Source organism: Salvelinus fontinalis, unplaced genomic scaffold, assembly GCF_029448725.1.
Source record: "Salvelinus fontinalis isolate EN_2023a unplaced genomic scaffold, ASM2944872v1 scaffold_0926, whole genome shotgun sequence".
In the NCBI taxonomy this organism is placed as follows: Eukaryota; Metazoa; Chordata; class Actinopteri; order Salmoniformes; family Salmonidae; genus Salvelinus; species Salvelinus fontinalis.
In genome coordinates this window covers 41,607-58,942 of record NW_026601135.1, presented here as the reverse complement: position 1 = coordinate 58,942, position 17,336 = coordinate 41,607, and the positions used below count along the sequence as shown (strand labels likewise).

Below are 17,336 nucleotides of genomic sequence, written 5' to 3'. Positions count from 1 at the left end.
TTCTAATGAAAAGCTTTATTTCCATAGTTTTACTTCAGCACCTGAAAGACGTCTCAAGGGTTGCAGGTGTGACCTCAATGGCATCTTCTTCCATCTGTCGAGGAGCAAATACATTTAATGAATCCTTTAACTGACAAGCATTTAGATTGAAGGAAGACTGGCTCCCTAAATCATTTATAGTATACGAGTCACCTAGAACACAATTCATCACCAATAAGTCCAGATTTAAAGCAGCTCACCAGCTTGGAACCCCTACTTGCAAGGGAAGACGTATTCTGTCTCAGCCTGGTCACCTGTAACCGTGAGACAGGTTAGTCTCAGTAAATGAAAACAAGTTGACCAAATGTTCCTCAGAAGAGGGGAAAATAACATTCTGGGGAGGGTTAGTAGATCAACTTACTTGGCTGGTAGTAGTCATAGATCTTGACCACTGCTGGCTTTAGATTCTGTACTGGGAACTCCTGTATGATGTCCAGGGTGATGTGGAAAGGAAACAGTGATGTCAGCTGTTGGGAGAGAAACAAACATATGGGTCATTAAACAATCTAAGCAGAAGTTTCTGTATTTCAGCTTTGCTGACAGATACAGCAAAATATATCATATTGAGCGCCATGTGAAACATTTCAAACTGAACGATGGTTTTCACCTCACCTCTGTCAAGTACAGTAACACATGGTCATCTTTGACATCAACACGATCCACTTGACTTGAACCCCTCAGCTGTGAAGACAAGTCATTGACATTGCACGGACAAAAAACATTGAGCCTTAAAGGGACACAGATGAGGCAAGACCTCCATGGATAAAGGTCACACCACAACAACTCACCCTCCCCAAAGAGTCTGGATCTGGAGAAAACCCAGAGAGCATTTTCAAATCCACTATAATCATATTGGTGGTGAGCTCCTTTCCACGATATCTGAGAAAGAGATGATTGACAACTGCTTTTAATAATCAAACGCTTGGATCGTTTTAGCCATAAAGACCAGGCTGCCGGCTAAGCATTCTGACCGATCCAAGCAGAGGTACCAACTAGAAGGTCAATAACCTATAAACAGGTATAACGAAACTAATTCATTTGGGTCAAATCCATTCTGCTCCAAGATAACACCGGCAAACAAGGTGAATACAAGACAGGTCCTTCATTCTTACCGAGACTCGAGCTTCAGCGTGACTCTGGGTCTCAAAGACTTGCCGTTGCAGTCCACCTCTGGAGTCACCTGGATACTGAGCGTTGTGCTTCTGGTAGGAGTAGGGACGTTGTAGCGGAGCACCACCTGGGATAGAGAAGAGGAAGTCAGGGAAACCATCCTGTCCAAATACAAACGTTTTATGAGCCAGAAGAAACATCTTCCCTGTGATGTGTATTACAGTGCATCTTGCGCCACAGGACTGGGAGGAGAGATGTGTATTCACTGACCTGCACTGAGGCACAAGCACTGCCCTTCACTTCAACGCTGTACTTCCCTTCTGTGTCCTGCAGCGCCCTCTCCTGGTACAGAAGCTTGTTGTTTTGGTTGACAAGGAAGAGGCACCGTTCCCCACTGGGAGACCGTACCGTCACTGTGCTGGCTCCTCCTCTACTGAACACCCTGGTGGAGTAGAGAGCCAGGGCCTGGAGGGCCACCACGGTGTCCTACACATACAGACCACAGGACAATCAGTTCAAAATTAAACACACCATTTTAAAGGGTTGATTATTTTCCTCACATTGAACAGTTGCTAAAGTGACTAAATCCCAATTCCACTCATTATGATGGTTTCTAGGCTCTGTACCAGTGGAAGTGAGCCTCACCAGGTTGGACATGAAGAACACATGACCTGTGGTCTGATACAAGTCAAAGTTACAAAGTTCGTACTAGTGCAGCATTTCAGACCACTGGTGTTTGGGAAGTATACCTGGGTGGAGGAGAAGCCTCCGTAGGCGTTCTGCTGCCTCACCAGCCACCTGACGATGCGGGAGGCGTAGCCCAGGTCAGAGGTAGACCGAGAAGAGGCACTGAGGGACGCCAGCAGAACGTAGGAGCTGATCTCCACCTCCAGGGAGGGTAAGGTCTCCGAGGAGGATTGGGACCAGTGCAGGAGACCCCCTGAGGGTTGAGGAGCGCACAAACGCCAAAGGACTAGTTTATTCATCCTAATACAGACTACACAACACAAATTCATTTCAATGAGCAAGTTCAAACAATATTCTTTTTCTTAACAATAATAATTTTATTGGGCCTATCTGGAGTGCCAGATGGTCTGAGTGTTTGCACTTTTGGGACTACTCCATTATCCAGGCATGCTCAATCAAGGAAAGACTGCGCTAACAGATCTTGGACCAGGATATAGCTCACCCTCTTGAAATGAGATGGTGTCGAGGTGCTGCAGAAGCCGGGCCCGTGTCTCCATGTCACCTGCCAGGGTGAAGGTGTAGGCCAGCAGAGCAGTAGCGTAGGTGTTGGACAAATCACTGGTGGAGTTCTTCAGGCAAGACAAGCTGTGGTCCACAACAGGATCCTAGAGCACAGAATGAAAGCAGCACATTAAGATAAGCCAGCCTGGTCCCAGATCAGTTTGGACTGGGTTCCATTCAACTTGCTGTTCTTGGGCCTCAGGCAGTTCAAATTGTTGATTAGGGAACACTTTTTGCTGAGGAACGGGATTCTTTTTCCTTGTAAATCTTGTGCATTTTATTACATTTGTAAAGGGTATAATTTGTGTATATGCTAAAGAGGGATGAAGCAAAAACACAAACAGATCTGGGACCAGACTAGAGAGATTCAAGCTGGAGCACATTTCCTTTCTCACTTTACAGTAGCATACTGAGCCTAATATCAGATCTACACCATTCAGATCTGCTTACGTAACGCCCATTCTATGTTATGTCATAGACTACTTTCAGAGAAGTGACAGTTGATGTAAGACACAGATGTCATACAGGAGGCTAAATGAGTTGCCTGTAATGACGTTGTGAGAAACGGTTACATGGAGTGAAGCTACTTACCGACACGGACATGTTGAGCTCCAGCATTGAAGCAGTGATGTAAGCAGTCAGTGTGACTTCATCCGTCACTCCACCCTAGAAAACAATGTCAACACACTAACTGTATCTAGCCTGTTGAAATCAAACTATGTCTGGTCTGATGAAACAACCAGTTTATTAGCAATATAAAATACCTTCATTCTGTTGTTCAAGAGCTTCCCTAAAGCTCTGAAACAGCCATGTTTGCCTTGTTGACGTTCCAACCAAGTCTTGGATTGCTCCATCGTTGCCGGGTCAACATAGATGAAAGACTGGGCTTTGCCAAAGGATCTCAAGACAAAAGCAGTCAGCCTGAAGAAAGAACTGGATTCATTTAAAAGCCCTGACATAATATCGTCAAGCTCCAAGTCATGACATCACACGTTGGTCAATGGTTCATTGAAGCCACCAGTAGGTGAAAAACAAGCCAAGTACTCACCAGGTGTTCCCCAAGCCTTGTCCAAATGTGCTGTACGCACCATCAGCATTCTTGTAGTTCAGCTGCCGTTGGTAACCTGTCGGTGGGGTTTTAGCATGAACAGTGACCAAGCGGTTGTTCCATTCCCAGAGTTGTGCCCCAAATGGCTCCCTATATATCAGGGCTCTCCAACCCTGTTCATGGAGAGCTACCCTCACACCAAGTTGTAATTAACCCCATTCAGCCAGCTAATTATTAGTAGGGGAGCTAGATGAGGGTTGGAGTGAAACCCTACAGGACAGTAACAGGGTTGGAGAGTCCTGCCCTACATAAGGAATAGGGCGCTATGAGACAGTGTCAATATTCTACCATCAAATGACTTCAGTAGGAAACCATGTGTTGGGTCAGTGATGTTAAGACATTGATATTAGAGGTCCACCGATTAATCAGGGCCGATTTCAAGTTCATTACAAACGGTAATCGGTATTTTTGGACACCGATTTTTTTTAATTTAAGAACACATTCTTATTTTCAATGACTGCCTAGGAACGGTGGGTTAACTGCCTTGTTCAGGGGCAGAACGACAGATTTTTACCACCTTCCGGTTACTAGTCCAACGCTCTAACCATTGCACTCCACGAGGAGCCTGCGTGGCAGGCTGACTACCTGTTACGCGAGGGCAGCAAGAAGCCAAGGTAAGTTGCTAGCTAGCATTAAACTTATCTTATAAAAAACAATCACTAGTCAACTACACATGGTTGATGATATTACTAGTTTATCCAGCGTTGCATATAATCCCCTGGTTTGGAATACAAAACAAAATCCTCTATTAGGACAAATCCAGCCCGGTTTGTGGATTTGGTATCTAATCAAGACAGATGTTAAGGGACTCTCCTACCACTAGTGAGGAACTTGGTCGCCTTGTCTAGGATGGCTGGCGTGAGCTGCTTTGTGTTCCTCAGGTACTCCAGGATGTAGATATTGGGGGAAAGCAGGGCCATATTCTGCTCCCCACACCCATACGGCATCTGCAACAGTCCATCCAGGTTGTTGAGGGCCCGACCCAGGATGTCCCCTACAGAGAAACAAGGGACTTCTGTTACAGACTGTCGTCTTCAGCAAACAGCAGCGTCACTGGAGAAGGGTCGTCTTCCCACCACTACACAGTGGTGTATTTTACCCAGAACTGAGAGGGAAATCCTAGCAGAGCCATCCACCACATTCTGGGGGAGTTGCGGTTCCACCTCCTCCGTCAGAGCTTCTCCTGTGGACACAAAGATGTGCATGAAAGAAGATGATCACGTCAACCACCGTGAACATTCAACGTTGATTCATTACTGACCAGTAGGACACAGCAACCAGTTGTAGGTGTGTCTCTTCTCTGTTCCCTCAGCCTGGAGGAAGAGAGGGATTCATTTCAGAGGCAGTTACACTAGACAGTATCTGTGCAACCTAACGTTAGTTCTCCCACAGCAGTAGACTACATACCTTCACCAGCAGGCTCCGTGTGACTGTGTCAACGCGTCCTCTCTCCGGTACGTTCGCAACCCCGTTGTCACACGCAGTGTGGGACTGGACAGCCGCCGCACTAACGGACACGTTCAAAACCCCTACACACACAGTACAGCGCAGGTTACACAACATCCAATACGGTGACAGCACACAACTCGGGTTGACATCCATTCTGCCATTTGAACAGTTGAATGAAGACTAACCCAGGACAGAGGGGGCCATTGTCCAACTGAAGGTCTTTCGTCCATTGGCACACAAGCACGGGGAGTCCCGGACATCACGCAAGGGTGAGAGAGTGTAGTCAGAGGAAAGAGCTGGAGTCACAGAAACCTGCCAAAGAGGAACACGTCGTAAGATAACACGGTACGCCAAAAACAATACAACTACAGAAACCATCCTGGTGCAGTGCCGTACCACGATGCACTTGGAGAGGTAGTTAAACACAGTGGCCTTCAGCTCAAAGTGCTCTCCCCGGATGACTGAGTAGGGCAGGGTGAGCTCCAGGAAGAAGGGCTGGAAGACCGTGAGCTCCACCAGAGGAGCCAGACCGAAGCCACTGGGGGCCAGGCAGAAGACCTCAGTCTCCCAGGTGGTGATGGTGTCTGGGACTGTCAGGGGGACATCTGCTGATCCAGACTCCCTGGAATACAGAGGTCAGAGTTCAAACAGAAAGCCACCAAGTGTCCAATAGAGAAGGACTAATTTCAACACTGTTTGTTACAAATGCATTTAAGCTTTATCTAACCAGGGACACCCATGGAGGTCAACGGGTCTTTCCTAAGAGAAAGCTGGCCTACAGTTTACAGAGGTTCAGGTTCCTAATCTACACCACTACTGTTTGGATATGAGGCAAGAGCTAAGAGGGCTTTCACCAGAGGTCCGCCTCACTGCGCAGAGCACTTACCCAACTTCCACAAGGTCCCAAATCCATGTCTCAGGGAAGAATGTACGGACCGTCTGTATGGGTGGCGGAGGTGGAGCGGCAAGTCCACCAGCCACAGCCATTTCAAGTCTAGGACCCGCTGATCCAGGCCTAGCCATAGGGCTGTAAGCTACTAACACAAAACATGGCCATTATTGTCAAGTTAAAGTGGACTGAATGCTGTGCTTATTCTAACAAAAGGTCATCCATAACCCAAGATTCATTAGACTTGGCAATGAGAATAAGGGTTGGTAAGGACATCTCACCATAGGAGCGATAGTACTGGTTCCCCTGGTAACTGAGGCAGGAAGGTACTCTTATATCCAGGTTAGTCGCTAGCTTCAGTCCCAGCGTCTAGAAAGAGCAGAAACAACTTAATAGAATGACACTGACAATTATTAATAAGTTTAACAGTGTAAGATGAACACATTGTAACAGAACGGGGACTGATTCTTCCCAGAAAGAAAAGAGGCTTCAAGTTGAGAAACCAGGGCAGAAATAATTTACCTGAAAAACTGCATAAGGATCATTTGTCATCTCAGACGGTCCATATGGGTGTGGTATTATGAGTCTCCTTGGTCTAACACGTAAACATTCTACTGGATCTTCAAGCTCGTAGGGAATATAGGTCGTCTCCTTGACCGGTAACAAATCAAATATCTGGAAAGGGACAACAGAGAGGTGTGAAATTACCTCGTTCATTGGGGACCGAACAGAACAGACTGAAACGACTACTTGGGGAAATACTCCATTTTTGTTTTCCATTGCTAAACGTTTAGCATGTTGTCCCGTCAACCCAGAACGTCAATAAGGAGGTGCTTTCCAGTTACTGAGAGTCAATAGAAAGTGGGCCTCAAGCCAGAGAATGAGTCCCATCACATTTGATAAAAGCTCCCCAAATGACCAGTGAACAGATCCACTCCATGTCTCCTGTAGTCAATGGTTGTATTCCCAGCACCACCAAAACAGTAGGTATGGTGGTACCACTGTAGTTCACTTCAGTGAGCTCCGTTACCTTGTCAGCATCCAGCCTCTTCCCTGGCTCCATGATGCCAACACTCTGGTCCACAGCACCGAGGCCACAGAGGGAACCGGGCTGGGCCGAGAGATGCAGGGTGTTCTCCTCCCCTGGGACTGCGTTGGAGGGAGAGAACTCCACCAACACCTGGCATACACATCAGATACCATTACTCCAGGTATGATAGTCTGGAAATACTGGACACCTTTCAGAAAACAACAATGTCCGCCACATACAGTCACTGGGGATATGAGACTCCTGCACACACACACACACCTTGTTCCTGAAGCATTTCTCAGTGGGGAAGTTCATGCTGTGGGCGATGACAGTCTCACTGGGTAGCATACTGTACACCAGGAGCTGAACCACCGGCGCCATCTCTGGAACCACTGCCAACTTCAAGGTGACGTCACCCTCAGCTACTGCAACGCAAGAGCAGGTCACTGTCATCGAGCACCTTCCAGAACGTTCAGAATCACATCATGAAACTCACTCACCAGGACTGTCCTGCTGCACAGTAACATTGATGTGTCCATGCTGAACTATGACCCCTCTGGATAAGGCCTGGAGAGAAAGGGAACAGTTCTCAGCAACAGAGAGGAGACGTTGCAACCTGGACTCATGGGGTAGACGTAACATGGTTAACAAATCCAGGACTCCAATTAGTATGATATGTATTCATTTGTGGATGTCCATCATCCATTTTATATAGGTTACGAATTTTCTGAATATATATATATATTCAAAAGTCCAATTTGTAACATGAGCTAGGTTGGGTTACAGTGGTTGATTAGGAGTATTGGTGTAGTATAGGCACATCCTTTGAAAGTGTTGCTGGAGCAATGTCTGAAATGATCCTGGTCTAAAGGAGCGCAACTAGGAAATATGGTGCTGTTTGAGAGGCACCGTGGGTTTGCAGGTTGTTCCTGGTTCTACTCACCAGGTAGAGGACAGCCACAGAGCCCTTTGGGACAGTCTCCCCTACGATGACATAGCGGATGGTGACTGACACCGCCTGCCCACATGCCAGTGGTTTCTCCACCTTCTGAATAGCCAGGGAGCTGGACGGTTTACTGTCAGGGGCAGCGGGCTGGATCAGTGAGAGTAGGTGTTGCCCTCTGTTGAAATAGGGGACCCTGTATCCTGGGAACTCCACTTGTGGGGTGTCACTCACCTGGAAAGGAACAAAAGGGAGAGTCTAACTAAAGGCCCAATCCTAAATCACCCCCTAGACCCTGTCCTATATACAGTGGGGATCTGAGAGGATGACAGGAAGCAATATGGTAACTGATCCACCTTACTTCCACCTAGCCCATCCTGGTCATAGCATGTTAGGGTCATGACCTCTGGGCAGCATTTCCCCCCACTGTCCTGGGGACCCCAAGCGGTCCGATTCAAACCTTGAGGAAGAGTTCATTATTTGACGTCAGCTGTGTGGGCAAGAAACTAAACATGCACCCCTTACGGTCTCCAGGACACTGGCATGGAGTATAAAGTCTGTCAAACCTAGAAGGAATCATACTTACTACCAAGTTAATATTCTCTTTGGGCAGACTGGTTGTGTTGAGGGAGAACCTGGCAATACCACTACTGTCCGTGGTTAGGTTCTGTAGTCGTAGATACGAGGACCAGCCTTTCTCCTCAAACAGGTAGACTAACATGTCAGAGATGGGTGTGTTGTTAAAGCGAACAGCATTTATCTGAGGAAAAGGGGGGGGTTGTATGAATGAAGTGACACTACATACGTCATCATTACCTACCACAGTTCAGTTCAGTAGTTCAGGAAGCAGGACAAACTAGCATCCACAATGCAACAGGAACACCATTTGAACTTACCTTGCCTTCGATAATTGATCCATGCTCATAGATTTGGGGCGTGTCAACAAATGTGAATTCTCCAATCACATAGGAGAGCTCTATGCGTTTGTCCTCTGACAGTGTAATACCTGTCAAATGAAAACAGGATGGTATATTTCACAATTACCAGTACCATGCAGAAACTGAACTGCAGTGCAGCTTAAACAGAATATTAAAACCATAAAACAGCATTATATAAAACCCTGCTGCAGCACCAAAGGGCATAAAGCTCTTTCTTCCCAACGTTGAGCCAACGCAGAGGAACCCAAACTCAGTCCTGGCCCCCCCCCCCTGGGTGCACCTTGTAGTTTCCTGCACTACAGCTGATTCTAATCAAAACTACACTATGAGACGGTTATTTCAGTCAGCCGTGTAGCGCTCGGGCAGAAACCAAAACCCAGGGGGAACCCCAGGACAGTTAGGGAAACCCTGATCTAATGAAAAAGGCAATAGTTACGTCGCCATCAGCTGAAGTGAAATGAAGGGTTTGTATTGAGGAAATAACATGATGCATCTCATAAAGGACTTGCCTGTCCCCTCCTCCTGTACTTCTGCGTGGAAACTAAACACGTCTTCCAGCAATTTCTCTCCTGCATTCTTTGTGAAAATTGCCATGTTGAAGACATAAGAAGCACAGCCAGTATGGTCCATCTAGGAAAAGCAAGCAAAACAGCAAAAAAAAAAAAAAAAAAGTAAATCCCATTCAAAATGTAATATGTTTGTAAAAACAGCACTACTAGTTTTAGGAAAGCATACAAACCTCTATTGACTCTTTGTGGCATGGAGGTGTGTAATCAGGAACTCCTTGTGGATGTCGCTCATCGATTGTTATTGGTATCACTGCATTGTCCACCAAGGGTCGGCACAACTTGACCCCTACTTTACCAGGTACAGGCTGCCTATACGTGTATCTGATTTCAATTCACAACAAGACAAGTGTCAACTTCCTACATCCAATTATCATATTAAAAACAGGAGACCTAAAGGCTTATGCATTCCTGCAGGCTTGAAGTCACACATTTATCACGGTCAATGAATCTGGACCTGTACTCATAGAGCCTCAGAACGGGATCCGTTTTAACTACAGATCATAATGAACAAGGTCACATGTCAGGGTGGGACCTGACCCTAGAACAGCAATCCTAATCTGAGACGCTTTATGACCGAAGAGCCAGCTGTTCATGTAAATGCCACCGTACATAATCTCAGGGATTGTAGCAGCAGTTTAAGACATTGAGCAGTAGCATGTCATTAATGTAGACCACATGCATATTTAAGGATTTTATATTTAAATAAGTGTATTTGAGCATCCTCAAATGCATGACAATTTCCAAGTGTATTATCAAATTAAGCTACAGTACTAGCACACAGGCTGCTGCCTACAGACTTGAAATACTGGTCACTAATGATGCTGACATACCTTGCATTACTCATCTTGTATGTATATACTGTATTCTATACCTCTGACATTGACCATCTATTCTTCATGCCATTCCTTAGAAGTGTGTATTAGGCATTTGTGAAATTGTTACCTATTGCTGCACCCGCAACATGTACTAAACACGTGTTGTAACCAATAACATGTAATTTACTTGTATTTTCAAAGATCCAAATCCTTAATTTGAACTGTGAAGGTAAATGAACTACTTCCAATAGTATTTCAGCCCAGGTCTGCCTCAGCGTAATGAGATTATTAAATGACATGTGGAACTCAGCTACATCACCTTGTAACTACAGTACATTGCAATTCACCAATAGTGTTTACTCACTTTGCACACACTTTCACTTCATACTCTTCCTGAACAACGCTGATCTTGTCCGTGAGGTTCATTTGGATCTCAAACTTGGGCAAAGCTACAGATAAAAAGAACAGCAGTCAACTCCAGAATGTTCCAGGCTTGTGATGCATTGATTCAACATTACCAAGCATGAAAGAGAAACTCCACCTACCATACTGTTCTACCTTGAAGTTGTGGTAGATTTTCTCTTCACCAATCCACACTACAATGGTATAGGATCCTACAGGTGCTTCAGAGTTCAGGGGGTGAGAAAGCTGCAGAATGCTGCCACTGGATGTAGTGTTGACCCACTGTCCAATCCGGTTGTGATTAACATCCTGTTGGGTCATAGGAAGGGGAACGTTCAGGAGGACACAACGATGTGGAAAGTTCACAACAGTATACAGGACAAGGAGTCAGTTCTATCTGCAACATTCATCTACTGAAGGGGACCTAGATACAATGCTGATCGGAAGTATTTAGCTAACTCCTACAGTAGGTGGATATGAGGACCTAGCTAGCCGGGGGAGTCATAATGCTGCAGTCTTTACACTGACAGTCAACATAAAGTCACACTAACAAGGATCTTACCTCAAGTTCCACAATGTTGTACTGTGAAGGGCAAAGACAAGAGATGGAGTTGTTAATGAAACATGAACCCAATGCCAAAACAGAGGCGCATAGCTGTCTACAACTATAGGAACTAGACAGGTGATTGAATTGCAAATGCTACATGTGATGTTTACGTTAAGCGACCAAGTCATTCTCAGGAAGAGATGATCCCATTCATTCCAATCTGACCTATATGAATGGAAGCCCCATGTCCTGGCTGGTTGAGTGCTGTACATAATACCAGACTGCTATGTCCATCACAGTAGTGTGACACTTCTGCATCTTGGTTTGAAATAGTAGAGACTGAACTAAAATACTATTGTCAATCGTATATTTTCAACTCACCAGCTGATTGACGGGGCTAAAATGGGTATCCAAGGTGACGACTCTAAAATGCACTGTAAAAAGCCAATGACAAGACGAACAATAAGAATATTAGAAGCATCATTTCAGACAACTTCCTCATAATCCCAAGGTTCCCAGATTCCCATCCTGATTCCAGTAATCTTTCACCCGGTATTTCTACCGTTTCCCTCTACAATCCTCATAAGCCACGCATGACTCGTTACAACAGACTGGGGAAGAGCATTGCCAGCAATGATAGTGTTCTTCCTTCAGATTTCAGTCTGATAGTACTTCATTGTAATACGGTTACAGCCTCAAATAAACAAAGGGAACATGGTGGGGTCGTGGAAAACTGTTGATATCAAAATGGGGTCCAAAAAGGTCAAAGCACCGGAGTAAACCATTACAGAACATGCCAACACCTAATTGTCCTGTTTCTTAGCAACCAGACTACCGGCTGTAACATTACCCGGTTGTCCTGGGTTGTAGATTGGTTTGTCCGTTTGGATGAACGTCATGGGGCTGTAGGGTTTGATCATGACCCTTCTCTCCTCTGTGGATAGAAATGTTTCCCCTCGAACCTCCACCTTAAAGTTCTGCACTTTGTCGCTCTTCACATGAGGGGCCTGTCAGGGACGGAAACAGGGCAACACCGGTGAACTAACGGACCGATAACATAGGACATTAAAAATGTGGTGCCGTGTGGCCCAGCTGGTAAGAGCGTGCCACTAGCAACTTCAAGGTAGAGCGTTTAACTCCTGCAGGGATCCCATTATGCACGTCATTGTCTCGATAGTATATACAAGCATTCAATCAAAACCTGGTACAAATTGGAGCCTGAATCACAGAAAAGTTCTGGTAGGCCACCACTGACATTTCCCATAAAACAAGCTGGCCTTGCACAAAGAACCTAAGCGATGCATCACAGCTGAGCAGTACAGTACACTCTTATTGGAATGGCTCTAGATGTCCACCAGTGCTGGGCTGACCTGAAACTGGAAACAGCGGTGAAACTCTTGGTCAGAACTCTGGTGGAGAAGTCTCTTGTTCTGCCCGTCAGCCATCAGAGATACGGTCATGACCAGGGTCTCGTTGGGCTGCAGAAGGCTGGCACAAAGCTTGGCCTCTGAGCCTGCCTGGATCACTGCAGGAATGGCTACCATGTAAACCCTACAGAGAACACACCCGGCAACAGGAAAATCACTACCCAATGACAGGATACCTCCAAACACAAAGCCAGGTGAAATACACAGGGGGATAAAGATCTGCAGAAAGGGTAGATGGAAAAATTGCTCTAAAAGAACATTAAACCCAGACGAGAGAAGCAAGTCTGATCACTAAATTCTAACTTGTGAGTGCAGATTGACTTACGGTCTTGGAGTCTCTTGACAGACACACAGCCAGTGAATGCAGGCAAAGAGTATCCATCTCCAAACCTGAAGCCCAGGAAGAACCATGACTAAAGGAGAAGAATAAACCACCAAGTCTGTTATGACCCAGTATTCCTACATGGAAGACCTGCCTACTGTAAGTTCATTTCCTGTCATTCTACCATTGGGCAAAGACCTGAACAATTGTATGATCCATTTAATGCAATTATACCAATTTTGCCAGTGGGTAGAAAGTGGCCAAATGCACTTTTATTTCCATCAATTCCAGATATTCCCCCATGACTCTGCCATTTTAATGATGAGTGAGAGTGACTAACAAAATCAATGTTAGTCTAGTGTGCATAGTCTACTATGTTACTAAAACCCATTTAGAGTGCATTTGGTATAGCCTGTAACAGATCAGATGAATGTAAAAAATGTTAGGCGTTCATTTATTAGAAGTTAATCGCCGCCCTGTTATGGGAATAATGATTGCACCACAAAATGCCATAACACCTGTGGTCTAGCTATACTCACCACCGCGATTTGTATATCGATTTAGAAATGAGACGACTCGGTCACGTCCTCTTAAATATCCTGCAGGTGCGCGGCTAGTTCCGGATTTGTTTTCTGGTTACTAAGTGCGCACACCTGCTGGATATTGAAGGCGTTCGATTAGACTGAACCGGGGTGCACGTGACTGGGCAAAACCGGTAGGGAGGAGCGCCTTCTCAAATGGAACAGTAATCTGCGCTGCAGGGGTCATAATAGTCAACAAGGCGGCATGGTGCATCGATCAGGATCATACATGTCTTTATCGTTCAGGATCATACATGTCTTTATCGTTCAGGATCATACATGTCTTTATCGTTCAGGATCATACATGTCTTTATCGTTCAGGATCATACATGTCTTTATCGTTCAGGATCATACATGTCTTTATCGTTCAGGATCATACATGTCTTTATCGTTCAGGATCATACATGTCTTTTCGATCAAATGGTTTCCAATATTGGCAAGGCAGCTAAAGCACATCATGGGGATTGTATGAAGACCGAACACTTGGGCCTATGACACGCATATGAAACTATCCTAAATCAGTACTCCTTGTTTTGAACCGACTTCACCTTTTTAGCGGCACCTGGCTCATGCCGGAAGGCAGCCCGGTTACAAAACGAATGCAATCCCGTATCACCATGTGCAAACTCCTCCCGGGGCAGATCGTTGTAGGCCGATATAAACCCCGAATTGCTTACACTATTGATGCGTTCGTATCCAAGTGGGAAGTGGGAAATTACCACATAGGACTGGGTAAAATCCACTTGAACGGCTCTCCTCCAACTGGTAATTACTAGTGGGAAACTCCTCTATCATCCCGAGCTCCCACTTCTCCACACGCTGACCTCTGATGTCACCTACTACTGAAATTACCTCGAGAACTTTCAGGAGTTAAATGCAACAACTAAACATTGTTTATAAAAAGCTATCGATACTAAACAAAAATATAAACACAACATGTAACAATTTCAAAGATTATGCAGAGTAACAGATCATATAAGGAAATCAGTCATCTGCAATAAATTCATTAGTCCCTAATCTATGGATTTCACATAACTGGGCAGGGGGTGGGCTGAGAGGGCATAGGCCCACCCGCTTGGGAGCCAGGCCCTGCCAATCAGAATGAGTTTTTCCCCACAATAGAGCTTTATTACAGACAGAAATACTCCTCAGCACTTTACTTGTTGCGTTTATATTTTTGTTTCTGGTTACTAACCCTAGTAAAACCACTACACACTCCCTCGACACCAATTCTGACTGACCTCCAGGCATTGACCTGAAGACTACCTGACTATGTCAGACTCATTCTGAACAAGTGGTAATCTGCCAGGATACTTGGTTTTCTTCCCTTGACATGTGCGCTTGTGTAAGCATAAATGCACATGCACAACAGAACATCCAGTTAGGATTTATGCTAGGATCACTTAAGGGTCCAAGCAAAATACCAGCCTTAGTAAAATGTCACATTTATTTTGAGGCCTTTGACTCTACAGCTACAGTACTCGCCAGTTTTCTTCCCAGAAGTCCATAGGTCATCCCTGTAGACTGCCCAAAGCTAGTGCCTTACAGCTGTAGACTTATCATGTAGTTATCAACTTAGGATAGTACCCTAAGCAACACCCCGCAAAAAAACAAATTTAGTATGACAGACAATGCCACGATAGGGTCATTTTGCCAAGACCATGGACGTAGATAGAATACAGTCCAATTAGATGATTAAGGTGGCATAACTATATATATATATATATTTTTTTTTTATTTTTTTTTATTTTATCCCCTTTTCTTCCCAATTTTCGTGGTATCCAATCGCTAGTAATTACTATCTTGTCTCATCGCTACAACTCCCGTACGGGCTCGGGAGAGACGAAGGTCGAAAGCCATGCGTCCTCCGAGGCACAACCCAACCAAGCCGCACTGCTTCTTTAACACAGCGCGCCTCCAACCCGGAAGCCAGCCACACCAATGTGTCGGAGGAAACACCGTGCACCTGGCCCCCTTGGCTAGCGCGCACTGCGCCCAGCCCGCCACAGGTGTCGCTGGAGCGCGATGAGACAAGGAAATCCCTACCGGCCAAACCCTCCCTATCCCGGACGACGCTAGCCCCAATTGTGCGTCGCCCCACGGACCTCTCGGTCGCGGCCGGCTGCGACAGAGCCTGGGGGCGAACCCAGAGACTCTGGTGGCGCAGTTAGCACTGCGATGCAGTGCCCTAGACCACTGCACCACCCGGGAGGCCGGCATAACTATATTTTGTTTTGTTAATGCTTTCATTTCATTTTGTTTCATTTTCTTTGGCACGTAGAAAGTGATAGAGCCATAAACAACTTCCCCATACAACCATCAGTTAGTGCCACAACGCCGCTCATTTGGGAGGAAATGTAATGATATATTTCATGAGTGTGTGTGCGTTAACATCTGCCTAAGTTACTGCCCAGATCTTCCAGTCTGGGCGACCAGACGACGGGTCCGGAACGGCGACGCCATCCGGACATCCGCTGCTCAGCCTTGGAGCGGACTTTTTCATTTGCAGACACCCTACCCGGGTCGACCACCAGAGGGGGGACTGCAACAGCGATCACCAACTGGACATCTGCTGCTCAGCCTTGGAGCGGACTTCTTCATTCGCAGAAATCCTACCCGGGTCGACCACGACGAGGGTCCACAACCAGGACAACCCACGGTCATTTTTATGTTGGTTTGCAACATGCAGGTTAATCGCAAGATTGAATCCAACATGAGGGGACTGTCATGACGCTGGCCTGGGGGTAGGTTTATGACAGTGATAAATACCTTTCCCTCCTTTTTTCCCCCTCTCTCTACCCTACTGATGTGACTATTGAAAATCCCTTGGTTATACATAGAGATTCTGGGAACATCAGAAGGTGGGGGGAAAATGAGCCATATTTTGGTAATCCAACCAGTTGAACATATGCGTTGGTACTTAATGAATATGATGTCGGTTCGGTTGTCATCTGAGACATTCTCATCAATGATAGGATGACAAACGGTACAGTGGAAAGTCTACACATTATAGTTATCAGATTCACATGGAATTGTTGTGCAATTTAAATGTTTGAATATGAAATTATTTGTGAGGGGATGTAATGTGATTTTAGCTTCTAAAATGTGAGAATTGGGTTTTCATGAGTGAATTAGGCCCAACTCAGTGGCCCACCCACGTGAAGAGACATTGGTTATAAACTATGAAACACGCCCTCCTCTCCCTTCCATTGTATAAAGCCTTGACGATGATATTACTTCCTGTTCCGGGTACATTAGGATGACGATCCGATGTCAGAAGGGTTCAGATAACTACAGAACGAAGCAAACCTCAGCGTGAGCTTTGTTTGCGAATGGTATGAACTTTGAACTCTTACTCGCTACAGAAGTGATACCTCCTAGCCGTTGAGTTAGCAGTGGCCGCTGTAAACGCGGGCTCGGCGAGGATAGACAGAGTATCCCGTGCACGACACAACGTTTCCCGCTCACCACCAGAGACACTCTTCAAAGGACTCTGTTGGGCAACACAGCCTTCCATCTACCACCAACCTATTGAAGTGCAGCTCAGAGTAAATATTTATTGCATTTTCCTTTTCCAAATGGGCAGTAGTTTAGAATGCATGCCTACGGCCCGATAAAGGGAGAAGCTATGTCTCTGTTCTTCAGTCTTCCCTCTTTCACTCAAACCCAGCCCCATTTTCTTTATATAACCAGCTGTCCTATCTGTTCCGTCCGCTAGGGATGTTTTCCTATGACATAATTTGTAATCAAGGTATGATTCATTCTGTGTATATGTAAATCTGTGTGATTAGTTAGGTATTTAGTAAATAAACCCAATTTTGTATTGCTGAGTCAACTTGTTAGCCAGGATTTGTTTAGATATCCAAGAAATTACAACTTTCAGATGAGACTGAAATAAGGTGAAGATTAATATTGACGT

General features: G+C 45.6%; 1 protein-coding gene across 3 annotated transcripts; it reads right to left on the bottom strand.

Annotated features, from left to right (window-relative positions):
- On the bottom strand, positions 1-13,405 carry LOC129847687 (alpha-2-macroglobulin-like). 3 transcript variants are annotated; one of them, XM_055915438.1, is made up of 37 exons: positions 13,376-13,405; positions 12,840-12,927; positions 12,458-12,638; positions 11,938-12,094; positions 11,469-11,521; positions 11,103-11,123; positions 10,684-10,849; positions 10,503-10,587; positions 9,494-9,644; positions 9,264-9,384; positions 8,713-8,822; positions 8,403-8,576; positions 7,817-8,050; positions 7,374-7,440; positions 7,153-7,295; positions 6,874-7,023; positions 6,366-6,518; positions 6,125-6,212; positions 5,841-5,991; positions 5,351-5,576; positions 5,140-5,266; positions 4,913-5,034; positions 4,767-4,818; positions 4,605-4,688; positions 4,323-4,499; positions 3,446-3,521; positions 3,162-3,318; positions 2,989-3,063; positions 2,339-2,501; positions 1,899-2,089; positions 1,420-1,635; positions 1,152-1,276; positions 828-918; positions 652-720; positions 401-506; positions 240-293; positions 1-94 (listed from the first exon to the last, which is right to left on the bottom strand). In XM_055915438.1, exons 2-36 carry the CDS (start codon positions 12,923-12,925, stop codon positions 253-255), a joined length of 4,389 nt encoding a protein of 1,462 aa, XP_055771413.1. In that variant the 5' UTR covers positions 12,926-12,927; positions 13,376-13,405; the 3' UTR covers positions 1-94; positions 240-252. The 3 variants fall into 3 exon arrangements, with proteins under 3 accessions (XP_055771413.1, XP_055771412.1, XP_055771414.1); XM_055915437.1 differs by having other exon boundaries at positions 7,153-7,298; positions 13,376-13,402; XM_055915439.1 differs by having other exon boundaries at positions 5,841-5,988; positions 7,153-7,298; positions 13,376-13,399.
- Between the last annotated feature and the right edge of the window lie 3,931 nt (positions 13,406-17,336).